This window comes from Hemiscyllium ocellatum, chromosome 13 (genome assembly GCF_020745735.1).
Source record: "Hemiscyllium ocellatum isolate sHemOce1 chromosome 13, sHemOce1.pat.X.cur, whole genome shotgun sequence".
In the NCBI taxonomy this organism is placed as follows: domain Eukaryota; kingdom Metazoa; phylum Chordata; class Chondrichthyes; order Orectolobiformes; family Hemiscylliidae; genus Hemiscyllium; species Hemiscyllium ocellatum.
In genome coordinates this window covers 14,745,854-14,772,350 of record NC_083413.1, presented here as the reverse complement: position 1 = coordinate 14,772,350, position 26,497 = coordinate 14,745,854, and the positions used below count along the sequence as shown (strand labels likewise).

General features: G+C 42.8%; 1 protein-coding gene across 5 annotated transcripts in view; it reads right to left on the bottom strand.

The window, feature by feature from the left end:
- The window catches only part of LOC132821781 (mediator of RNA polymerase II transcription subunit 12-like protein), a 604,412-nt gene that overhangs the window by 29,275 nt on the left and 548,640 nt on the right, over nucleotides 1–26,497 (bottom strand). For 4 of the 5 annotated variants that reach the window (XM_060834551.1, XM_060834556.1, XM_060834554.1 and 1 more), the window contains 5 exons: nucleotides 22,711–22,767; nucleotides 13,707–13,793; nucleotides 7,794–8,011; nucleotides 5,398–5,551; nucleotides 2,583–2,663 (listed from right to left, as the gene is read on the bottom strand). In XM_060834551.1, coding sequence (XP_060690534.1) covers nucleotides 2,583–2,663; nucleotides 5,398–5,551; nucleotides 7,794–8,011; nucleotides 13,707–13,793; nucleotides 22,711–22,767 — 597 coding nt within the window. The remainder of the gene's footprint in view (nucleotides 1–2,582; nucleotides 2,664–5,397; nucleotides 5,552–7,793; nucleotides 8,012–13,706; nucleotides 13,794–22,710; nucleotides 22,768–26,497) is intronic. The other variant, XM_060834553.1, reaches the window with a different exon arrangement.

Genomic DNA, 26,497 nt, shown 5'->3' with positions numbered 1-26,497 from the left:
ACTCTCAGAGGCATTTGACAGCCTGAAAGCTGCGTTAGCCACTGCCCCAGTATAAGCCACATCTAATTACCCAAAGCCATTCAAGGTGGCTATCAATGCAAGTGATGTGGGTGGCGGTGCTGTGCTCTTGAAGGAAGACACTGAGAAGACAGAAAGACCTATCAGGTATTTGTCCAGGAAACTGAACATTCATCAGCAGAAATATTGGACATTTGAGAAGGAGACATTGAGCTTGGTGTTGGCGTTACAACATTTCAATGTTTATGTTACCAGTAACATGTCTGAGACAATAATATACACCGACCATAACACATTGAAGTTTGCGGAGAAATTTAAGGACAAACATGCCTGGCTGTTGAAATGCAGCTTGTTGTTACAGCCATTCAACTTGAAAATTGACAGGACAAGAGAACATGATTGCCGAGGCATTGTTGGGACTTGAATAAGAAACAGAGGTGTTCTGTGGCAGGAGTAAAACAGACAAACACAATATAGTAGTGCATGATTTCATGTTTATAGTCAATGCAATGTATATGTGCGTGTTATACAGTACTAACAGTTTAAAATTAAAATGAAGCCATCTTTGAATATTATTGGCGGGGGGGGAGGAGAGGACAGGAGGAAGGTGTGACGATGCTGCTCCTTTAACAAGGTTATATTATCCTGGTATTTTTTTCAGGTGGTCATAAAAACACAGGTTCTGAAAAGTCTGGGCTGGATGGGTTTTGGGGCCAATCTGATCACACCTAAAAGATACTCTCTTAGGCAAAGGGCTTTCAAACTTTTAAAAGAAAAGGGGTACAATGAAAGGGGAGTGGCCAGTTGTCCTAGCTCAGCTCTTCTCTGATTTGGTTTGGTTTTTTGGCAGTCTGGCTGTGCACTGAAAGCAGTCAGGCAGTTGTGAAGCTGCTGGACCAAAGCAGGTCCGTACTGATCCTTCTCTCTCTCTCTGACCTCTTTCCTGTAAGACCCTGGGTTTGATTTTACCTTTTGTGCCAAGGGGTGTTTATGGGGATTTGGAATAGCATCATTAAGTTGGGATAATCTGTCGGGCTTTCGGATTGGATAAGTTATTTGGCATTGAGCTCTCTTTTGTTTGCGTTTCATTTGGTAATCTTGTAAATAAATTATATTTTGTTTAAAGCTAAGAGGTTTGACCAGCTGTAACCATCCTAGAATATCCGTGTAACACCTGCTTAAAACAACTGGCAAAGTTAGAGTCTGGGCTACTTTCTGGAAAGGTTTTGAGCAAGTCTGGCCTGGCCCATGAGAAATATAGGCAGGAAGTGACACAATAAATGTATTTGCTTGTTGTATGATGTCTGATTAAGACTAAATTGGAATAGGGAAAATTCTGAAGGAGCGAATTAGTTCCTGATTTTGATATTAGTAGCTGTCAAGATATGTCAATGTGACATGAAATTCCCATGGAGCTGAATAACTGAGTAGGTTGAATAGAAGGCTAAATGCTATCAGATCAGGTTTCTACTTGGCACTGATATTTAAAATGTATATAAATAAATACATTTCATAATATTTAAATAAATAAACAAAATATCTAAAGAATATTGAATATTTAAAGCAAGGTTCTTTCCAAATGGAGCTGTTTCATTGTCTTTGATGAAGCGTCTGGTGATGAAATAAATAAATTGACAGTGTCCAGCTGTCTCATATCTGCCTTTTGAGTTGTAACCTTCATTTTAAAATAGGGCAGGAATATGGCCTATTACAGAGTGTTGTGAACCAGAATAATGCAAGAGGAAGAAGGAAGACCGAAGGGTCCGTTTCCGTGCTGTACATCTCAATGACTCTATGGCTCTGTAACTAGTGTCCATAGAAGTTGGTGCACTTACCATGGTTTAAGAAGCCCCTTTACAATCGATCCTTCTGGTGGAGGTAAGTGTTTCCAGCCGTTTACCCAATTTGTTTTTAAATTCACACGTGGGGTATGGGCATCAATGATTGGCTAGCATTTATTGCCCGTCCCAAGCTGCCTTTAAACTGAGTGGCCTGTTAGGCCAATTCAGAGGGCAGTTTAGAGTCAACCACATTGGCTGTAGGTCTGGAATCACATGTTGGTCAGACCAGGTGAGGATGGCAGATTTCCTTCCCTGAAGGATATTAGTGAACCAGATGCATTTTTCCAACAATCCGCAATGCACTCACGGTCATCAGCATATTCTTAATTCTAGATTATTATTGAATTCAAATTCCACCATCTGCCATGATGGGATTTGAACCCAGGTCCCTAGAACATTAGTTGAGTTTCTGGATTAATAGTCTAGCGATTATACTACAAGGCATTCACCTCCCTGTTAACAAGCAGTTGTCTTGGTTAAAAGGGGGTGTTTCAAGTGGTGGGTACTGAACTGCCAGACCAGTTTGTGAACGGAATCGTGGATAAAGTTCCGTGCAAGAATGTTTAGTACAGCAGTCAACCGATGAGTTATATATGCAGTGCCTGAATGTTGTATGCTATCTCTAAAACCAACAAATGTAGTGAGAAATATATTTGCAACCTAACATTTCATTCTCAAGGCATTGAGAAATGTCTTCACAGAAATATTTCATCATTCACTCACCAGTGCTTGCTGCGATTGCGCTGCTTGTAACCCTAGTGTTTGCTGACTTTGTTGTTGTTGCTGCTGCTGCTGCTGCTGTATCTGTAACAAGAGGACAAAACATTATTCCTTTCGGACAAAACATTTCAGAATTTAATACCACAGGAGGCCATTTGGACCATCTTGCCAAAAGAGGCTCTCTACATAATCCCAAAAAATGACTAACAATAGCAGGTTCTGGACATCTGAAACATAAACAGAAATTGCTGGAGAAACTCAGTATGCCTGGAAGCATCTTTGGAGACAAAGCAGATTTCTAACACCAGCAGTTCTTTGGCATTTTTAATCAAGGTTGGCAGATTTCTGTCCTTAAATGGCATGAGTGAACTAGGTACACATTTGACAATTGGTTATATGGTTGCCATTGTAGTAGCTTTTAATTCTAAATGTTTTACTGAATTCCAGTTTTAGTATGCTGGAATTCACACTCACATCCACAGAACCCCAGTGTGGGTTTCTGGATTACCAGTCCAGAGACATTAGCATTAAGCTACTGTCTCCCTACTCTTTGGCTTTAATCTGTTCCTTTGAAGCTAACTTCTTGCCTAAGGTTCACTGTGGTGGAAGACTCATGACCAAACCATGCCTAATACAGGATAAAATCAATGCTAGTCAGGTTCACAGCTAAAAAGCACTGGCATGCAAGGAACAGCATCATTACAAACTCTAATGATGATATTGATGCATCGACAAAGGTATCACACTGTTGAGTGATAGTTCAGGGAAATTCCCCATGTGATAGACAGTAGAGTCAGCCCAATTCAGACTGACTTCACTCAAGGAAATGTTCAACCTCCTTCACTTGAGAAGGGAAAATAATGATTCTTTTTTAGGAAATCATGGAAGAAAATCTTCAGATTGAAAGGACCCCTTGTTCAGGAAGTTAGTTATGCAGCTTAAATGGGTAACAGCAGGTGGAGTTGTGAACCATTATAGCCGATGACCTTTTGGATTTGGAGATCTTATAGTTCTGATTTGAACTAAACCCAATTCTGCTTTATTGTCAGGTAGGTCAAGTGTTTGCTTTCAAATTAATGGTGTGTGAAATCAGGAGGAATTTTAAAATGGGTGAATTAAATTAAGTTTGGTTGAGGGTGACACTGAACAGTAAGTTTAAGTACCCACAGGAAGGCAGAAATTTAAAGGAAATCATTTGCCAAATACATATTATCAAATGCTCTTTGGAATAGTGTAAACCTGTGAAATTCAATTACTAATGGAATAGAAAGTAGAACATATATAATGACATTTTATATTTGGAGTTTTTAAAAATCATGGAGAAAAGAGGAATAATGAATGGTCAGCATGATTTCTAAAGTAAATATTTTGCTGGACCAACCTTATTGAATTCCTTGAATGGTAACACAGAGAGAGTGCACAATGTTAATGCAATGATGTCATTTCTTTGGACCTTCAGATGACCTCCTATAACATGCAACAATAACAGGCTAATGAATAAACAACAAAAAAAGAAATCGCTAGAAAAGCTCACCAGGTCAGGCAGCATCTGTGGAGAGAAATCAAGAGTTAACGTTTCGCGTCCAGTGACACTTCTTCGAAACTGTTCTGGGGAGGGGTCACTGGATCCAAAACACTACCTCTGATTTCTCTGCACAGAGCTGCTGAGCTTTTCCAACAGTTTCTGTTGTTGTTTCTGATTTCCAACATCCGCAGTTCTTTCAGTTGTTATGGATTGGTGAATAAGGTTGGAGAATGCAAAGTCAGGAGCGAGGAACAGTGTCGATTGCCAACTGGCTTCAAGACAGAAAGCAGATACTGGGAGTAAAGGGTAGCTGTTCAAGAGTTGCAGAAGGTGGGAAGTGGTGTTCCACAAAGATCAGGAACAACTGCTGCTCATCGACTACATTAATCATTTCTAGTACAGTTTCTAAATTTTGCAGAGAAGATGGTCAATATGGAAGAATGCTGCAAAATATTCCAGGATTATATTAGTACTCATGCAGAGTGGCAAATATCTGGCAAATGACGTTTAACATCAATAAATGCGAGCCAGCACATTTGGGTGGAGTGGCACAGTGGCGAACACTACTGCCTCATTGTGCCAGGGGCCCAGGTTCGATTCCACCCACGGGTGACTGTTTATATGCAGTTTGCACATTCTCCCCGTGTCTCTGTCGGTTTCCTCCCATAGTCAAAAGATGTGCAGGTGAAGTGAATTGGCCATGTTAAATTACCCATAGTGTTCAGGGATGCATAGGTTAGGGGCATTAGTCAGGGGTAAACGTAGAGTAGGGTTGAATGTGTGGTGCTGGAAAAGTATAGCACATCAGGCAGCATCTGAGGAGCAGGAGAACCAATGTTTCGGACATAAGCTGTAGAAGGGGAGGGTTATTCTTCAGAGTGTCGGTGTGGACTTGGTGGGCCAAACGGCTGTAGGGATTCTATGAAATGGGAAATCATTCATTATTCGTAAGATGTAGGTGCAAGTTAATTTCAGGATCAAAGGACAATACAAAAACACTCATTAATAAAATCTGGGAAAATTACATTTATCCCATTTTCTGTGCCTATTACTGGCTGGAATTTAATATCTGGATGGAAATGAATAACTTTAATGATGATTCCAACAAAATGGTTTCGGACTGTAGGAAGGAAAGGATCACATGGTTTCAGTGCACTTGGGTAGTTGAAACAAATGCACCTTTTACACTGAATGAACTGCTTTGTTTCATGAAATCAGATTTACGGTATTAATACAGCAGGGCTATTCGAGTTGGCAATGCAGGACTGCACCTTGTACAAGACCAGTTCCCACCTGTAGGAGTCGCTGCTGTCGAAGCTGCTGCTGTCTCTGCCTCATCTGCTCCTGCGAGAGTTGGACTGAACCAAGGTTTGCATGTGGGCCTGATGTCATATGATCAAGTCCAGCTGCCATCAAAGTGCTCTGCTGCAAAGGTTGATGTGAGAGCCTAGGCCAGAAAATATTGCAGATCTGATGATTAATGCATGCACTGTAATTAATGATCGGAGTATAGAATGCCCTGGTACGTCCCATTACAGTAGGTGGGTCAGTGCAAAGAAATGAATGGGGCCACACACACTGATATCACTGGAGCTGATTCCCCTGGTCAGGCCATCGAGTGATATACGGATAGATCTGACTCCAATTCCCTTGGTAGGACACCCAAAGAACTGTTAGGAAAGTCAGTTTTTCCACCCTGTACACTGAATTCAACAGAGTGTAAAGGCAGGTGGGTGAAAAACCAGTATTGCAATTATTTTAGTCAGTTTTGCTTTCAGTCTCTCTGTCAGCAGCCAGAGAAGGGCACTTTCTGACCAATCCATTCAGGCATGTTATGACCCCCCCCCCGGAGTAAGTGGAATTTGAATCTGGACCTTCTGGCTCAGAGGTGTGAACGCTACCACACAAGAGCCCTCAGCAGCCAGAGGAATGCCAGTGTGGGGTTCAACTGCATCACACAGTAATCCAATGAGCAAGCTATGTGGATGGCAATGGTGGCTCAGGTTCGATACCAGCCTTGGGCAACCCTCCGTGTGGATTTGCATATTCTCCCCGTGTCTGCGTGGGTTTCCTCCGGGTGCTCCGGTATCCTCCCACAGTCCAAAGATGTGCAGGCCAGGTGAATTGGCCATGCTAAATTGCCCATAGTGTTAGCTGCATTAGTCAGAGAGAAATGGGTCTGGGTGGGCTACTCTTCGGAGGGTCGGTGTGGACTTGTTGGGCTGAAGGGCCTGTTTCCACACTGTAGGGAATTGAATCTAGTCTAATCAGCAGTAATTTACCCCAAGCTGAGCAAAAGTGAGCTGAATGTTTTCTTCCAAAGATAAAGGTAAGTTAGCTGGGATGGTCATTCTTATTCTCCTTTCATTGAATGTCCATCCGCAGTTGCCACTCAGATAAAGTGCAAGTTAGTTGGATTGAATATTTTTTATTAGATGTTCACAGGATGTGGGTATTAGGACGAAGAAGAACAAAGAAAATTAACAGGCCCTACGGCCCTTCAAGCCTGAGTTGATCCAAATGTACTGTCTAAACCTGTCGGCCAATTCTTAAGCATTTGTATCCCTCTGCTCCCCAATTACTCATGCATCTGTCCAGACGCATTTTAAATGAATCTACCAAGCCTGCTTCTACCACCTCTGCTGGCAACACATTCCAAATGCCCACTACCCTCTATGTGAAGTAGTGATGTCAACATGTATTGACCATCCCTAATGTACTGCTCTCCATTGAAGTTCCAATTCAGTTGACTATGGAATTCTTTATTTGATTCCCTGGTCTCAATCCCACAGTTTCCCCACATGAGAAGGAAAGTGGAAAGAATGCAGTCATGAGTTCCGGTTTGATAGTCCATCAATAACCACATTGATTTGGATCCCATTTACCAGCCTCTGAGAAAAAGAACCAGAAATGATATCACCCACCTAAACAGACCAAGACACATAAATAGAAAGCGGGACAGAACACCAGTGCTTCACCAGAGGCTCATTGATGATGTTACCTAGCATAGTGACGAAATGTCTGAGAATAAACCTACCAGTTCAGCCAACAAACTTACAATCGGAGGGTTTAAAAAAGATTTTCAAGAATGTTGCTGGGGTTAGAGGGTCTGAGCTATTGGGAGAGGCTGAAGCGGCTGGGACTTTTTTCCTGGACAGTCAGAGGCTGAAGAGTGGTTGATAAACTCTTATAAAATCACAACGGGCATGGTTAGGAGGGATAGGGAAGGTCTTTTTCCCAGGATGGGTGAGTCCAAAACTAGAGGGCATTGGTTTGAGGTGAGAGGGAAAAAAAATTTAAAAAGGAGCAAATGTTTCACACAGAAGCTGGTGCGTGTATGGAATGAGCTGCCAGAGGAGTTGGTGGAGGCTGGTACAATTACAACATTTTAGAGGCCATGATATGGAGATGCCAGTGTTGGACTGGGGTGGACAAAGTCAGACGCCTACATCCGACAAAGGGACAGTGCTCTGAAAGCTTGTGATTCAAGTAAACTATAACCTGGTGTCCTGCAACTCCTAACATTTAAAAGGGCATCTGGATGGGTACATGAATAGGAAGGCATACAGTCCAATGCTGGCAAATGGGATGAGATTAATTTAGGATATCTGGTTGGCGTGGACAAGTTGGACCGAAGGGTCTATTTACATGCTGTATAACTCACAAATAAACAATGAGAAGGCACTTACCGTTGATTGCCCTGAAGGGTTGGTGGGTAGGGAGAGGCTTGCTGGTGAATGTAACCACTAGGCTGCTGCTGCATTTGTCTGATGCGTTCCACGAGAGCTGGGTTAGAATGAGCAGCCTGGTATGGCCTGGCACTGTAGTTGGGCGACAGCATGCCATTTCCAGCTTGCTGTTGCAAAGGCATCGGCGTACTGTACGCTGTGTACCCATGAGGCAGCGCCTGAATAAACAACCAAGGGTGGATAACCATGTCACTCACTCCAATACAAAGTTTAGACAACACCATTTCGAGAGATACGAGGGCAGCTACCTGTACGGCCGATCAAATCAACATCTCTATTTCCCCAGCTCTCTCCTCAAATTGTCTCCCTCTCTCCTCCCTCACTCGAAGCACAGCATACTCCCATCTGGGAATCTCACCTAAATAGCATGTACTGTGACTGAATCCAGGAATGGAGGGATAGATAGTCATCAGATAATTGACAGCATCACTGCCAGGGGTGGCTTTGTGGCTCCAGAGACCCAAACTAATAATCTAAAGATGCAAGTTCAAATCCTACCACAGCAGTGAGAAACTGAAATTCAATCAGGTGAACAAATCTGAAATGAAAGGAAATGCTGATAACAGATGAAAATACAAGAAAATTATTTTGATGATGCATTCACTGGCATTCTGTAGGTATGACATTTTTAAAGCTAAGATAATTCCTTTATTGTTCAAAAAAAAACTAAGGGATATGGTGAGTGTGGGGGTAAGTGGAGCTGAGTCCACAAAATGATTAGCCGTGATCTTATTGAATGGTGGAGTAGGTTTGAGGGGCCAGATGGCCTACTCTTGCTCCTAATTCGTACGTTCTATGAAATCTGCCAACAAAACGCGGTCTGGATAATTTGAGAGCCCAGATGCATTATAATGTGGCTGACTTTTAACTGCCCTCCAAACGGGCTTGCGGAGAGAATGGGTAAAAACAGTGATCAGCTAAGATCACATTCCAGGAATGAATATAAGGAGGACTGGATCACAGCCTCCGCAGCTTGGCTGTGTACACTTCACAGCAAGGTTTGCTGGATATCTGACAGGTTTGAGAACTCTGAATCATTTTTCATTCATGTTTATTATTTTCTATTTTAAAAAAAAAGTCCTGCCAAAACTTAAAATAAACGAAGAAGGAAATAAAAGGCCTGTAGAAATGAACGAGTTTCACCAGCCTAAGAGACTGAAGTTGTGGCTCTTTCCATCACAGAATGGAAAAGCAAGGCAAAAGGCAGACAGGGAGGAGAGGGGAGGGAGAGGAAGACCTGACAGATAGAAAACAGGAGGGAAGAGCTTTTGTGATTCCTGACCCGTGACACTTGCATAAGTTATTAAAAATCTATTGTGTTCTTGACACCAAACAATGTTTGGAACAGGCAGCAGACAGGCTTCTTATCAGCTTTTGCGTGGGACTTCACAGGGACATGAGACATTGCATTCCTTAAAGTTTCCATTTCCTTTTATTAAAACTTGCTGAAAGTCAGTGTAAAATAATAGTGCAATTCCCATCAGAATGGGCATTAACGACTTGTGTGCAGACTCTGAACCCGAAATAGCTGAGTGAGGATTGTTGAGAAGCTGCTGTTTCCCTCTGAAATAAAATTCATCCCCCCTTTAGCACACATGAACACCACTGGTAGGTATTCTGTCATGGTGCACATTCTTCTTCATTCGTGGGATATGAGCATCACTGACAAGGCCAGTATTTATTGCCTATTCCTAATTGCTCAAGAAGGGAGTGATGAGCCTCCTTCATGAATAACAGCAGTTCTTGATGTACAGATAGTGCTTTGAGAAAGGGAGCTCCAGGATTTTGACCTAGCACCGGTAAAGGAATTAGAATCTAGGATGATAATGTAGCGGTAACATTACTGGACAAGTAATTCTAAATTCCCCATTAATGTTCTGTTGGACATGGGTTTGAGTCCCAAATGTGAATTTAATAAAAATTTGGAACTAAAAGGCTAGCCTAATGGCCATTGTTGATTGATGTGAAAACCAATCTGATTCACTTATGTACTTCTGGGAAGGAGATCTCCCAGCCTCACCCTGCTTGATTGTACTCTAGACCTACAGCAATGTGGTTGACTCTTAACGGTAATTAGGGATGGGCAATAAACATTCACCTCCTATAAATGAATAAAACAAATATGACTGGTAGGATAGAATCATAGAATCCCTACATTAGGGAGGCCATTTGGTCCATCTCGTCCACACTGACCCTCCAAGGGCAAACCCATCCAGACCACCACCACTTCTCTCCCTATCCTTGTAACTTTGCATTTTCCCAATGGTCAATCCCCCCAACCCTGCACATTTTTGGACTGTGGGAGGAAACCAGACCACCTGGAGGAAACCTACACAGACATGGGTAGAATGTGCAAACTTGGTTGCATGGATTCAGAACTGGGGGAGAAAGTGAGGTCTGCAGATGCTGGAGATCAGAGCTGAAAATGTGTTGCTGGAAAAACGCAGCAGGTCAGGCAGCGTCCAAGGCACAGGAAATTCGACATTTCGGGCATAAGCCTGATGAAGGGATTATGCCCGAAACGTCGAATTTCCTGTTCCTTGGATGCTGCCTGACCTGCTGCATTTTTCCAGCAACACATTTTCAGCTGAATTCAGAATTGACTGGCTCATAGATGACAGAGGGTAAGTGGTGCTAGGGTGTTTTACAGGCTGGAGGTCCATGACCAGTGGTGTATTGGGACCTCTGCGGTTTGTAATTTATATAAATGACTTAGATAAAAATGTAAATGGTAGGTTAGTAAGTTCACAGATACATAGATCGGTGGAGTTGTGGATAGTGTAGATGGTTGTCAAAAGATACAGCAGGATAAAGATCAGTTGCAGATATGAGCAGAGAAATTGCAGATGGAGTTTAATCCATGTTAAGTGTGAGGTGCTGCACTTTGGGAGATTGAACGTTAAGAAAAAGTATAGAGCTAATTGGTGAACTGTGTACTAGAGTCAGGATGCCATGTTGCAGTTTTATAAAACTTTTGTTAGGTCACAAAGAGTATTGTGTTCATTCTAGTCATAAGGCAGAATGTGGAGGCTTTGGAGAGGGTGTAGAAGAGGTTTATTAGGATGCTGCCTGGATTAGAGGGTATGAAGAGAGGCAAGAAAAACTCGGGTTGCTTACACTTGAGTAGCGCAGGCTGAGGGGAGACTTGAACCAAGTCTACAAAATTGAGATGCATAGATAGGGTTGATGGTCAGAATTGTTTTCCCAGAGTTGAACTGTCTAATACTATTGGGCATGTACTTAAGGTGAGAGGGGAAAGTACAAAGGAGACGTGAGGGACAAGTCATTTTTTTAAACACAGAGTGGTAGGAGTCTGGAGGCAAATACAATTGGGGCATTTCAAGGACTTTCAGATAAGCTCATGAGTACGTACAGAAAGGAGGGATGTGGACCAAGGGCAGGCCAAATGGATTAGTTAAAATTGGAGACATGTTCAGAACAACAATGTGGGCCAAAAGGTCCGCTCCTGTGCTGTACCATTCTATGCTCCACACAGACAGATGCCCAAGGGTGGAATCGTATCCAGGTCCCCCGGCGCTGTGAGGGACCACTGCTAACCAATGAGCCACAGTCCACCCTACCGGAGGAGAACTTGTAGATGGTGGTTACCCAAGAGCCTTTGTCCTTCCAGATGGTGTGGTCATTGGTTTGGAAGGTGATGTTGAAGAAACCTTGGTGAATTTCTGCAGTGCATTTTGTAGATGGTGCACACTGCTATTACTGAGCGTCAGTGGTGGGGGAAGTGGATGTTTAATGCAGTGGAAAAGGTGCATATCAAGCAGGCTGTTTCATACCTAATTCCCACATGCAGAGCAACGTGGTGGTTAAATGGTGCTATTTTATATTAAGACCTCCAGCATTAGTGAGAATATTGGTTTGTAAGTAGATTTCATCAAAACATATGCTTTCAATAACCACCACTGATGATAGAGGTAGTGTTGAGGTCTACTAAAGCAAGTCAAAAGCAGTTTATGCAAATAAATAAATGAATTTTTTTAATATATCACCACCAAGAAACAAGAAAAACTTCCATTTTCCACTAAGGATTTTACAGATTGAGTCAGTGAAGCCTTTGACCATCTGCTTTACATTTGGAAAGGAATCTTTGATGAATTACAAAAAGCTCAGAATAGGTCACTGATTATTTAAGTTACAATATCCAATAAATACCTACTTTTACCATTGCATGTATGATACGAATCATATCACACCATAGTTGGCCATTCATGATGCCTGAGAAAGAGCTGTCCAACAATGCATTTACACCCTTTCTGTAATGTGGCACCCAGAACTACACACCAGCTGAGGACAAAGTGTCTTATACAAGTTTCCCTTGCTCTTGTATTCTATGCCCCTGTTAATACTGTCCAGGAGACAGCGTGCTTTATTATCTGCACTCTTCAAATGTTCTGCTATCTTCGGTGATCTGTGCATATATAAGGGTGTCCACACCCCCCACCAACCCAACCTCCACTCCCGGCACCTTCCCCTGCAACCGCAGGAAATGTAAAACTTGCGCCCACACCTCCTCCCTCACTTCCCTCCAAGGCCCCAAGGGATCCTTCCATATCCGCCACAAGTTCACCTGTACCTCCACACACATCATCTATTGCATCCGCTGCACACGATGTGGCCTCCTCTACATTGGGGAGACGGGCCGCTTACTTGCGGAACGCTTCAGAGAACATCTCAGGGACGCCCGGACCAACCAACCCAACCACCCCGTGGCTCAACACTTTAACTCTCCCTCCCACTCCACCGAGGACATGCAGGTCCTTGGATTCCTCCACCGGCAAAACATAACACGACGGTTGGAGAAAGAGCGCCTCATCTTCCACCTGGGAACCCTCCAACCACAAGGGATGAACTCAGATTTCTCCAGTTTCCTCATTTCCCCTCCCCCCACCTTGTCTCAGTCGGTTCCCTCAACTCAGCACCGCCCTCCTAACCTGCAATCTTCTTCCTGACCTCTCCGCCCCCACCCCACTTCGGCCTATCACCCTCACCTTGACCTCCTTCCACCTATCACATCTCCATCGCCCCTCCCCCAAGTCCCTCCTCCCTACCTTTTATCTTAGCCTGCCTGGCACCCTCTCCTCATTCCTGATGAAGGGCTTATGCCCGAAAGGTCGAATTTCCTATTCCTTGGATGCTGCCTGACCTGCTGTGCTTTAACCAGCAACACATTTTCATCTGTGCATATAAAACCCAGGTGCCTCTGATCCTGCACTTCCTTTAGAATTGCATTGCTTATCCTATAGGAGTCTGTTCATGCTCTTCCTACCAAAACGTATTGCTTTACACTGCTCTGCATCAAACTTCATCTGCACCTTCTACCAACTTGTCTGCTCTTCTAAATCTAAATCATTCTCATCACAGTTAACAATGCTTCCAAATTTAGTATTATCTGCAATCTTTGATACTTTCCCCTGCATTGAAAAATCTAGATCATTAATACACATCTGAAAAGCAAATGTCTTAGGTTGATTCCTAGTAAATCCACCATAATCCAGCCTAAAAAGTCTCCATTAACCATTACTGCAAGAAGATACATTTATTGAACTGCATTCTGAAGATCTCCAACATTTCTGAAATAAATCGGATACTGGCACGTCATTTAGATTGTGGTCTTTACTCTAAGCAATGCTCTGAAGGGGATGTTGGTAACATGTTTTAATCTAAAGTGAGGGGAGGATATCGAAATCCACTCGAGAGGCAGCTGGATTCTCCTGCGTAGAGGAGGAATGATTATGTGGAAGTGGACAGTTCTTTTGAATTTGTGGAAAATGGATGGTTTTGATGTTCTTGAGACAATTCTGTTCCAGTCAGAATTCTGGTCCCTGAAGTGCCTACCTGTGATTGCTGCATACCCGGGTACTGCGGAAGTTGGGTTGTACGACCCTGCTGGGCATAGAGACCGCTCTGCTCGACTGATTGTGCCTGGATGAAACCATATCAGAAGGTTAAAGATGTCTTCCTCGTCATGTCAAGGACTACGCCATCTGCTGACCACCCCCTCATAGAGAACAGGCTGCAGTGCAACATACAGCAGGAAGGAAACATCCAACTCATTGTTTTTTCTGGACCGCTAGCTCTCAATAAATATTTTTCTCCTGAAGAAAGGTCATGCGTTAACAGACTGTGCCATAATGAAGAAAAATGTCACAATTGTTCCAAATGTGAAATAAAACAATTCTTTTGTCCCATTTATCTGGCAAGATGTAACAACTCAAATATTTAAAAATGTGTAGTTATTAACAGATGGCCTAAAATTGCCTGATTTGTTTGCCTTCTGTGCTGAGGAGGATTGAGAATATTTGGGCCAGTTTTATGTAATCACCAGACTTCAAAGTATTAATTTGTTTAGTTGATGAAAAAGAATCTTCAATGACTAACAGTAAATTGCCTTCGCCAAGTTGAAACAATGATTTTTCCATCATCTCCCCAGGGAACAGGATAACCAGTTATCTACAAACGTTCTCAGCTGTTACTAGGGGACACAGCTTTAAATTAAGGGGTGGTAGGTATAGGATAGATGTTAGGGGTAGATTCTTTACTCAGCGGGTTGAGAGTTCATGGAATGCCCTGCCAGTAGCAGTGGTGGACTCTCCCTCTTTATGGTCATTTAAGCGGGCATTGGATAAGCATATGGAGGTTATTGGGCTAGTGTAGGTTAGGTAAGCTTCGGTCGGCACAACATCGAGGGCCGAAGGGCCTGTACTGAGCTGTATTTTTCTATGTTCCTCTGTATCCCTTCAGTTGAGGTTCTTCCTCTTCTGTTCTGAACCACAGGCTATTAAATAAAACAAACTAGCTAGTCAGAACATTTTTTGAAACGTGAACATTTATTAACCTCAAAAAAAAAGTAAAAATTCTTACTGCTTAAAATTTGGCAGCTACAGAACATTTCTCATAACTGACTCACTTTGATGGAACAGTATCTCATTTGGGTGGCTCTGAAAAATGAATATCAAAGTTGGATCTATAGGATCTGCAATATTCCCAATAACATTTCTGTTCTATTTTTCCCAATTAGGTGAGGGAAAGATGTGGGATAACATGCTAAGATGTTGGCAGATCTCTTGTCCAAGTGGCTATTCTTCACCTTCATGAACCAAGGCAGTGAACACTGATAACTGTTGCCATGGAAGACATAATAACTGGCACTAATCCTGCTGTTGATCTTGTTTTATATTTCACTTTCATCCTTTGGAACCTAACTGGAGCTCCCAACACTGTGTACCCAGTGAAGCTAATGCAGAACAGATTGGGAATTCAGTCTGAGATTCTCCCAAGTCCACACATGGATGATGCCTTCATTGGCTGGGGCTTTGACAACCAATGGCTAAAGATAGGATTAGTGTGCATTGGGATTGTAATTTCTCCAGGGCCAAAGGAAGTGGTGCAGGTAGTACAGAAGCTCCTCGTTCATCTCCAGAATTTCTACCTGTGCAGCCCACTGCTAAACATGCTGCTGGGTGACTGAATACCCAGCTGTGAGGAAGGTCAGTCAGCTCTTGAAACAAGCACTTGAAAGAAAAGGAGGCTGTGCTGCTCTGGAGGTCAGTGCAAGGGGTCTAGCTCCCATGACCTGACTGCAGCACTGAAGGACTCACAATGGACTGGGGGGTTAATGAATGTATGTCAAATCCCACCTCAACAATAACTTGACATGATGTTCAAAGCACCACATCAAACCCCTTCAGCAATCTCAAGCTATTGTGATTTATGACTTTCATTAATGGCTCCACCTCACTCTTAAGCTTTCCGCACTCTCTTAGCAACACTCATATACTTCCAGCTGACACTCTCCTTCCTATTCAATCCAACATGGTTGCTGACAGCACAACTCTCATGATTGATGGGAGGAGGATGCAACAGGCCACCCTGGACACACTCAAGTTCCTGGAGAGCTATCCCTGAGTATTCCAGGCAGCAAAGCTAATGTTTGAGTGGGCGGGTGATGTGAAACAAAAGCAAAGTAGGGTGGATGCTGGCAATCTGAAATACGGTCAAAAAGTGCTGGAGAAACTCAGCAGGTCTGGCAGCATCTGTGCAAAGAGAAACAGGGTTAACATGTCAAGTCTGGTATGACTCCTCTTTGTAACTCATCTTTAGAACAGAAGGAATATTGTTAGACTTTAAATATTTAATGGTGTTTCTCACTCCACAGTCTTTGCCAGACCAGCCTAGTTTTTCTTGCACTGTTTGCCTTTCCATTCCACAGATTTCTAGTTGCAGCACAACTCTCATTGTAGGAGTGCTGACCGCATTACAGAAATTCGCCAAAGATGTTCAGACAGCAAACTCACAAGCAATTCCAACTCGAAGGACAAGGACAGCAGACACATGGGAACACCACCTTCAAGTTTCCCTCCAAGTCACTCACCATCCTGACTTGGAAATATATCACCGTTCCTTCACTGTTGTTAGGTCAAAATCTTGGAATTCCCTTCCCATTGTGGGTCAACCTACAGCAGGTGGACTGCAGCGGTTCAAGAAGGCAGCTCACCCCCACCTTCTCAAGGGCAACTAGGGATGGGCAATAAGTGCTGGCCCAGCCAGCAATACCCACATCCCATGAGTGAATGTAAAAATAAGCTCTTCACTCCAAAATGAATCACGTGAAGCTTCTCTGAACTGCTTCTACAGCTATATCATTTTTTTTTTCAAACTCTGTGATTAAAGCTGAACACATCAGTCCAGACATGTTCTCACCAATGCCCTGTACAATTTTGGCAAAACATTCCTATTTTTAAACTCAATTCTCCTCATGCTAAATGTCAAGATTTTGTTTGCTTCCCAATCACTTGCTGTACAGGCTTGCTCATGTTTTGTGATACGTGGACAAAGATATCCAGATCCCTCTGTTCCACTAGATTCCGCAATCTCACTCGACTTAAATAATAAAATGTCTTGTTACTCTTCAGACCAAAATGGACAAGCTTACAATTTTCCATGTTATGGTCCATTTGCCAAACTTTGCCCACACACCAAGCCTGGTTTTGCAGATTCTTTACCTCCTCCTCATAGCTTTTTTCTTTCCATCCTGCTGTAATTAACAAACTCAGCTATTATCCATTCGTCCATTCGCTCCCATTATTCATGTCATTGATATAAGAATGCAAATAACTGAATGGTGATCCCTGTGGCACTCCACCAGTTATAGCTTGACAACTCAATAAATGACACTGAAAAAGAGGTAATGTGTCTTCGGAATAACTGACGTAGATGTGACTTTCTCTTCCTCCCTCCTTTAAGGGTGGCACTGTGGCTCAGTGGTTAGCACTACTGCCTCACAGCACCAGGATCCCAGGTCTGATTGCAACCTCAGGTGATTGTCTGTGTGGAATTTGTACAGTCTCCCCGTGTCTGTGTGGGTTTCCTCCGGTGTTCCGGTTTCCTCCCAGAGTCCAAAGATGCGCAGGCCAGGTGAATTGCTAAATTGCCCATAGTGTTAAGTGCATTAGTCAGAGGGAAATGGGTCTGGATGGGTTACTCTTCGGAGGGTCGATGTGGGCTGGTTCGGCCGAAGGGTCTGTTTTCACACTGTAGGGAATCTAATCAAGAACTGTTTCCCCTCTGTGTCACATCAGTTCTATTTTCCTATTATGCCACAACCCAAGAGGAAAATGCAACTGCAACCAAACTGACAATCTTTCTATTCTTTCCCACAATATTACTTTCAAAGGTTGAGCACATTGCTGTTCTGACCAAAACAACTTCCATCCAATCCTCCTACTACACGAATATGCAACACTTCCACCAACACTTCTGCAGTGCAAGCAAGATTTATTGTATAATTTCTACTTTCTTTAGCAGACATACCTAATCAACCCATTCAGTGACGCTATTGCATACCTCTGGAGTACGTGGTACTTGAACCTCTGACCTTCTTGCTAAACATTCCATAGTAGTTGCACAGAGTGGGGGCCAAGGTGGCAGTGGGGTCCCTTGTGCAGCTAAGTGAACTTTCACTTCACTTGTATGTTTTCAAAGACGGACATTAATTAACTCTACCTTCCAGGTTCAAAATAGCAGGTTGCACATCAGGTCTTCTCTGGGCTACCATCATATTCAAACAATGTGTGGATAGGAATTGTGTGTCCAAATATCCAAAAGGCAAGGGGTACCCTCGATGTGCATTACAGCAGTAGAGACTCAACAAGAAAACTCTTGGATAAACTGTTGCATGCTTCCTCACAAACGCAAAAGTTTGTACTTTTTCATTGACTATTGTTAGTTGTTGGTAAGCATACAGAGTATGCAAAAAATAAGAGATAGGAAACATCAAACATCAAACAGGTAGTGACCGCTTCACAACCATCTTTAGCTGCTTCACTAGTGACCTTCCCTCCATCATAAGGTCACAAGTGGGGATTTTCACCTTTGATTGCACAATGTTCAGCACCACTTCTAACTCCGTAGATATTGAAGTAGTCTATGTTCAAACGCAGTAAGGCCTGGACAATACTCAGGCTCAGGCTGACAAACGGCAAATAGCATTTGCGTCACATAAATGCCAGCCAATGACCATCTCCAATTAGAGACAAGCTATAACCTTTACCAGCTACCCAGCTGGAGTTATGCTAGGCAGTAAGATTCTTGAAACAGATGAACTGGAAATACTTAAATGTAACAGAGGTACCAAAAGTTGGTTCTGTTTAAAGACAAGTGGAAATCCATTTCTTGCACTCATTGTTTCTTGGTGCGGAGGCACTAAATTAACTTATATCATTAGCAAGGCAACATGCATTGGGCTGCTCCAACCAGTTTTTCATAAATGTGTTGCTGGAAAAGCGCAGCAGGTCAGCCAGCATCCGAGGAGCAGGAGAATCGACGTTTCGGATTCTTGAAGAAGGGCTTATGCCCGAAACATCGATTCTCCTGCTCCTCGGATGCTGCCTGACCTGCTGCGCTTTTCCAGCAACACATTTTTCAGCTCTGATCTCCAGCATCTGCAGTCCTCACTTTCTCCCAGTTTTTCACAAAGTTTGGGCTTAAGAATGGACAGAATCCTTTCTTTAAGGCAATATTTCAAATACAACTGAAGAAGGCACTTAGCCCTGGCTCTGCCATGGTCCATTTATTCAACATTATCACAAATATGCAGCAGTACCTTGAGGTTTTTCACCGTCACATTGGTGTTCTTGCTACTGTAAGGCTGAAAAATGAATCTTCAGAAATTCCATCTCATTGAAGAGGCTTTAGACTAACTTGCTCTAGGGTAGACTGCATCACAGCTGCTGAACCTATCTACAGCATCTATTAACTGCATTCCAAATAAAACAATCCACAACATTCTTTAAAGAAAATAAATCACCCAACCACAGATTCTTTTAAAGCATTCCGGGATCTGGATTCAAATCATTCACTAGTTTTCCAGATATATTGTTTACACACTAACATATAGAAGTGAAAACAGTTACTGACAACTACTTCTTTCTCTACAGATGATATCTTACTTTCCTGACATTTCTAATGCTGTCACTTTATTTCAGATTTCCAGCATCCACAGTATTTTGTTTAAGTGATTTTTTAATAATAGTTGAGGCGCTCCCCCATCAATCTTCTTTTCTCATCCTATTCTGCAAACACTGCCCGACTCAAGGACACAGCTCCACATCTACAAACTTAGCTTCGTGACAAATTTGTGTTTGTGAACACTGCAGTTCTAAACTTCACGCGATAGGTTAAGATGGATTCCAGCGAGATTGACTGAATTTCCTTCCATTGGTGTCTGGTCCTTCAGGCTATTGCACAAAGCTCAGATCGGCCCTAGTGAGTGCTAGCAGGCCAGTTAAGTGCAAAATGGGACAACAGAACTTAATTTGGGACTTACCAAATCAGATAGGCTGGGCTTCATACAACACTGGTGTGTTGTCATCAGCTCAGTCCTTTCAACACCATCGTCCAGCTAATACAGTGAGGAAGATTCAGCAGCAACTGACATAATGACACAGTTAACCTATAGGCTTTACACAATGAAGAGGTGAGAAATGGTTACCTGATATGGAATCTGCACTTTTTGGGTGTCACGGTGCAGTTAGTCAGTTATCAATACAAACAAGTGGCTGCATCCTGCAATAGCCAGCCAGATCAGACAATCAGAGCTTACCCAGAACTTCAAACAGAAAGCTGCTGTTAAATTAGCATTCTGATAACAAACATCTTTAGAGATGGGCAAGCGTTTGACTTGCAATTTTCTTTTTAAATAAGCCATATTTCTTGCAAAACCTGTCTTTTCATTCTTATAGCTTTAAACCAGGCAGGGAACAGCTTGTGTGCAGGCAGCAAACATTGAAACGTTTGTTTGCATGCATCTAATTAACCAGCATATAAATAACGCAATACACTTTATTAATTGTGCAACTTGTAAGGAAACTACATCCACCAGCGTTCTGCTTAGATAGTAACTGCTTTAAAAATTGCCAAGATTCTCAAGTTGCCAGTACACTTAAATTGGGACAATTCTGACATTTCATGAAACAACTTTGGCGAAGTTTCCTCCCCTATGCACTTTGGAGCACAGTCCCATGATTTCAGGTCCCTTGCATGTACGGAGCTCGGCAGGAGAGTAGAATTTGTCGTTCAGCAATTGTGTAAAAACAGGTGGTGCCAAATTGGTGAACAGTTTCATAATGTTCTCGATTTTTATTTCCATTGTCAATGGGTTACTTGGTTGCCAACACCCATGGAATGCTGCCCCACGAAGTCAAATTCGATCCCAATGAGTGCCAGCTCATTATTTTAAAACAAATGGGTCATTGTGGCCAATAATGGGCTGCAAGGTGGCTCAGTGGTTAGCACTGCTGCCTCACAGCGCCAGGACCTGGGTTCAATTCTGCCCTTGGGCAACTATTTGTGTAGAATTTGCACATTCTCCCGATCTCCGCATGTCTTTCCTCGGGTCGTTCCAGTTCCCTCCCACAGTCCAAAGATTAGATTAGATTACTTACAGTGTGGAAACAGGCCCTTCGGCCCAACAAGTCCACACCGACCCGCCGAAGCGCAACCCACCCATACCCTTACCTAACACTATGGGCAATTTAGCATGGCCAATTTACCTGACCCGCACATCTTTGGACTGTGGGAGGAAACCGGAGCACCCGGAGGAAACCCACGCAGACACGGGGAGAACGTGCAAACTCCACACAGTCAGTCGCCTGAGTCGGGAACTGAACCCGGGTCTCAGGCGCTGTGAGGCAGCAGTGCTAACCACTGTGCCACCGTGCCGCCCGTAAGATCGGGTGGCACGGGAGATGCAGAGATCGGGAGATGTGCAAGTTAGGTAGATTGGCCATGGGAAATTACCCATAGTGTTCAGGGATGTGTAGTTTATCTGGATTGGCCATGGAAAGGAGGTTGGGGGGTGATCTTAGAAAGGTCTATAAAATCATGAGGGGCATAGAATAACAAGGGTCTTTCCCCTAAGGTGGGGGAGTTCAAAACTAAGGGGGCACGTTTTTAAAGTCAGAAAAGAAATTTCTAAAAATGTTTTTTTTTTACACAGAGAATGGTTTGTGTGTGATAAGCCTGAACATGCACCAGCCAGTTTCGAAACAGTTTCTGCCCTACTGCTGTTAGAATACTGAATGGATTCACAGACTCTTAACATTCACCTGTACTTGTGTTTTTGTTTTTGCTGCTGTTTACCTATTATTTACTTATCTATGCTAGTTAACTCTGTGATCTGCCTGCATTGCTCACAAGACAAAGCGTGTCACTGTGCCTCGGTACGCGTGACAATAAATTCAATTCATTAACTGCCACAGGACGTGGTGGGTGCAGGGGCAGTTACAACATTTAAAAGACATATGGATAAGTACATGAACAGGAAAGGTATGGAGGGAAATGGGCCAAAGGCAAGCAAGTGGGACTAGCTTGGTTTGGGAATGTGGACAACGTATACTAATTGGACAGTGGAGTGTGCTGTATGACTCTTTGACTGCAAATATAGAGATTGGGCAGGAAAGGGGGTGGGTCTGAGTGGGGTGCTCTTCGGAGGGTCAGTATAGATTCGATGGACTGAATGGCCTGATTCCACACGGCAGGGATTCTACGATTCTATAAGCAGTTCATTTTCCATATATTCACGTACCAGAACAATCAGCAGTTAAACCTGAGATAGCTGGCTCTTTCCCCCCTTGGTCCTGTGAAGCTATTGGTTAGTTTAGCCTCATCCTTTTATAGTCCGAAATTAAGGTATGATAAGCATTCCCAATTGTACTTCGTTGAATTGTTACTGAAACGGCAGCTCATCCCATTAAGCAACAAAAGCATCCAATGATGCGGAAACAATTGAGCAAAAGAACAGAATGGGAATTTAAAATTAAAATTTATGGCAAACTCCTCTTTTAAAGTCATTCCCAAGATAGTTTCTAAAAATTTGTAAATGTTATTTTTGGGCTGAACATAATAAATCGTTCATTTTTTTCTGGCGTAGATTAGAATTCCAATACAGTATTCACAAGATCATGGAGGTTTATAGAATAAGCTACAACAAGCATGGTTTACTGTAATGACAAGAGAGTTCCACAACTTCTGCAGTAAACCGCATCACATCAGGCATTGAACTAAATAGAAACAGGTTATACAGGTAAAGCCTTCATTGCTCAAACATTATTTTTTTTTGAAGCATTTGTCAAAAAAAAAGGAAAAGAACTAAAACTTTTCTTTAAATTTTGGCAGAAATTCTGCTTTCAAGATGTAATATTTGATGCAGCTTTTGGTTTGAAGTTAAAAGAAAAACTTTGCAACATTAAGGAAAGTATTAACGAAGAGAGAGAGAGAGAGAGGAAGAGAGAGAGAGAGAGAGAAGAGAAAGCAGGAAAGGGAATGTGAGTTGATGGGTTACCATAATGCTGAAATTGTTATAGCCATCTTGGAGAGATACAGCAGGGCTACAGGTCTCCTACAGAGAAAAGGAGAGGGACAAGAAAATGGCAGACAGCATCAATGGGAGAGTTTAAACAGAGAGTTATTGTTCATTGGGTTGATTAAACATCAAAGATACAATGTGCATTCATATTTACCAGTCAAGATACATCAACTGCATAGAAAGCAAGAAATGGGAGAAACCACTTGAGTAACTGCACTTAATCCATGCACTGAAGTCCCCAGTTCAAGTCCCACCTTGTGTATGGCTCTATAACTCTAAACACAGTGACAGAATAGGGGGTTGGGTCTGGTTGGGAAGCTCTTCAGAGGATCGGTGTAGACTCAATGGACTGGATGGCTGGCTTCCACACTGCAGGATTCCGTGATTCAATAAATAGTTCATTTCTCACATATTCACGTGCCAGAACTGGGATAACTGCTCTTTCCCCCCTTGTTATTCTTAAACTACAGTCGGTTCAGCCGAACCCTTTCATTGTCCTATATTAAATTAAAGTAAGCATTCCTAATTGTATTCAGTCAAATTGTCACTGAGCCTTCAGTTCACCCAATCTCTGAACAGGCTGATTAGAAAATTTCTGAAATGTTATGGCTTGTGAATTCCACAACATAATTCTTTTTAAAAGTCTCATTTGGGCCACTTAACTGCAATGAAACATCATTTGCAATTGAGCTGAACAGTGAGAAACTAGTGTGCATGGACATTCTGTTCTCAATCCATCTGAGGTCCACCCCACCCCCTGTGTCCCTGCCCCTGAAGCTGAGTGTACATCCTCATGGCTTGTTGAAAGTTGCTGTTATTTGTGTGGGAACTCAGCCGGTGAATCCCAGCTGCTATCAAATTATGAAGCTCTCTGGAGCTTAATGTAATCCCGTTGCAGTTCCCTTGCCAGCAGAGGCCTCAGTTTCCCTGTAGGAGCAGGATTCGTATCTGCCTGTTCATCTAAAAAAAACGAGTTGCCAACTCCGTTGAGCTAAATCAGCACAGGACTGACCAGCAACCCTTAGCACAGCAGGAGCACTTACTCATGGTATTTATTCCCAGTTCTAATTACTGCTTGTTTTTACACAATCACAGACATTTTAGTCTAACTTTTTCTCATGACATCGTGATTTCTGTGAAGCAAAATACCCAAAAAGTTTAATTGGAACTGGAGGAGATCATTCAGTCTCATATATTCTGTGACGTTAACTCCATTTACCAGTCTTGCTCTCAAAACTGAAAGGACCTCACTCAACAAGTAGTAGCGAATTTATGTTTTGAAATTCTCAATCAACATCCCTGACAGCCAGGACCACATTTACGGAAGGGAGCTCCAAAAGGTTGCGATTCTGGAGGGAGATTACAGAGAGTTAGGCAGAAATTTAAAAAGGAGGTCCCCAAGGGTAGTAATATCTGGATTACTCCTGATGCTATGAGCTAGTGAGGGCAGGAATAGGAGGATAGAGCAGATGAAAGCAGGACTGAGGAGCTGGTGTATGGGAGAAGAATTCACATTTTTGGATCATTGGAATCTCTTTTGGGGTAGAAGTGACCTGTACAAGAAGGATGGATTGCACCTAAACTGGAAGGGAACTAATATACTGGCAGGGAAATTTGCTAGAACTGCTTGGGCGGATTTAAACGAGTGAAATGGTGGGGGTGGGGGTGGGATACCAGGGAGATAGTGAGAAAAAAGATCAATCAGAGACTGGTCCAGTTGAGAACAGAAGCGATTCAAATAATCAGGGCAGGCAGGGACAAGGTAGGACTAATAAATTAAACTGCATTTATTTCAATGCAAGGGGCCGAACAGGGAAGGCAGACGAACTCAGGGCATGGTTAGGAACATGGGACTGGGATATCATAGCAATTACATAAACATGTCTCAGGGATGGGCAGGACTGGCAGCTTAATGTTCTAGGAACGAAATGCTACAGGAAGGATAGAAAGGGAGGCAAGAGAGGAGGGGGAGTGGCATTTTTGATAGGGATACATCCAGGGATGTTATTTGGGTGGAACTGAGAAATAAGAAAGGGACGATCACCTTATTGCGATTGTATTATAGGCCCCCTAATAGTCAGAGGGAAATTGAGAAACAAACTTGTAAGGAGATCTCGGCTATCTGTAAGAATAATAGGTTAGTTATGGTCGGGGATTTTAACTTTCCAAACATCGACTGGGACTGCCATAGTGTTAAAGGTTTAGATGGAGAGGTATTTCTTAAGTGTGTACAAGACAATTTGCTGATTCAGTATGTAGATGTACCTACGAGAGAAGGTGCAAAACTTGACCTACTCTTGGGAAATAAGGCAGGGCAGGTGACTGAGGTGTCAGTGGGGGAACACTTTGGGGTCAGCGACCATAATTCTATTCGTTTTAAAATCGTGATGGAAAAGGATAGACCAGATCTAAAAGTTGAAGTTGTAAATTGTAGAAAGGCCAATTTTGACAGTATTTTGAAAGAACTTTTGAAAGCTGATTGGAGGCAGATGTTCTCAGGTAAAGGGATGGCTGGAAAATGGGAAGCCTTCAGAAATGAGATAACAAGAATCCAGAGAAAGTATATTCCTGTCAGGGTGAAAGGAAAGGCAGGTAGGTATAGGGAATGTTGGATGACTAAAGAAATTGAGGGTTTGGTTAAGAAAAAGAAGGAAGCATATGTCAGGTATAGACAGGATATATGGAGTGAATCCTTAGAAGAGTATAAAGGAAGTAGGAGTATACTTAAGAGGGAAATCAGGAGGGCAAAAAAGGGACATGAGATAGTGTTGGCAAATAGAATTAAGGAGACTCCAAAGGGTTTTTACAAATATATTAAGGACAAAAGGGTAACTAGGGAGAGAATAGGCCCCCTCAAAGATCAGCAAGGTGGCCTTTGTGTGGAGCCACAGAAAATGGGGGAGATACTAAATGAATATTTTGCATCAGTATTTACTGTGGAAAAGGATATGGAAGATATAGACTGTAGGGAAATAGATGGTGACATCTTGCAAAATATCCAGATTACAGAGGAGGAAGTGCTGGATGTCTGGAAACGGTTAAAGGTGAATAAATCCCCAGGACCTGATCAGATGTACCCGAGAACTGTGTGAGAAGCTGGAGAAGTGATTGCTGGGCCTCTTGCTGAGATATTTGTATCATCAATAGTCACAGGTGAGGTGCCAGAAGACTGGAGGTTGGCTAGCGTGGTGCTACTGTTTAAGAAGAGTGGTAAGGAGAAAGCAGGGAACTATAGACCAGTGAGCCTGACCTCAGTGGTGGGCAAGTTGTTGGAGGGAATCCTGAGGGACAGGATTTATATGTATTTGGAAAGGCAAGAACTGATTAGGGATAGTCAACATGGATTTGAGCTTGGGAAATCGTGTCTCACAAACTTGATTGAATTTTTTGAATAAGTAACAAAAAGGATTGATGAGGGCAGAGCAGTAGATATGATCTATATGGACTTCAGTAAGGTGTTCAACAAGGCTCCCCATGGGAGACTGATTAGCAAGGTTAGATCTTATGGAATATAGGGATAACTAGCCATTTGGACACAAAACTGGCTCAAAAGTAGAAGGCAGAAGGTGGTGGTGGAGGGTTGCTTTTCAGACTGGAGGCCTGTGACCAGTGGAGTGCCACAAGGATCAGTGCTGGGTCCTCTACTTTTTGTTATTTACATAAATGATTTGGATGCGAGCATAAGAGGTACAGTTAGTAAGTTTGTGGATGACACCAAAATTGGAGGTGTAGTGGACAGCGATGAGAGTTCTCTCAGATTACA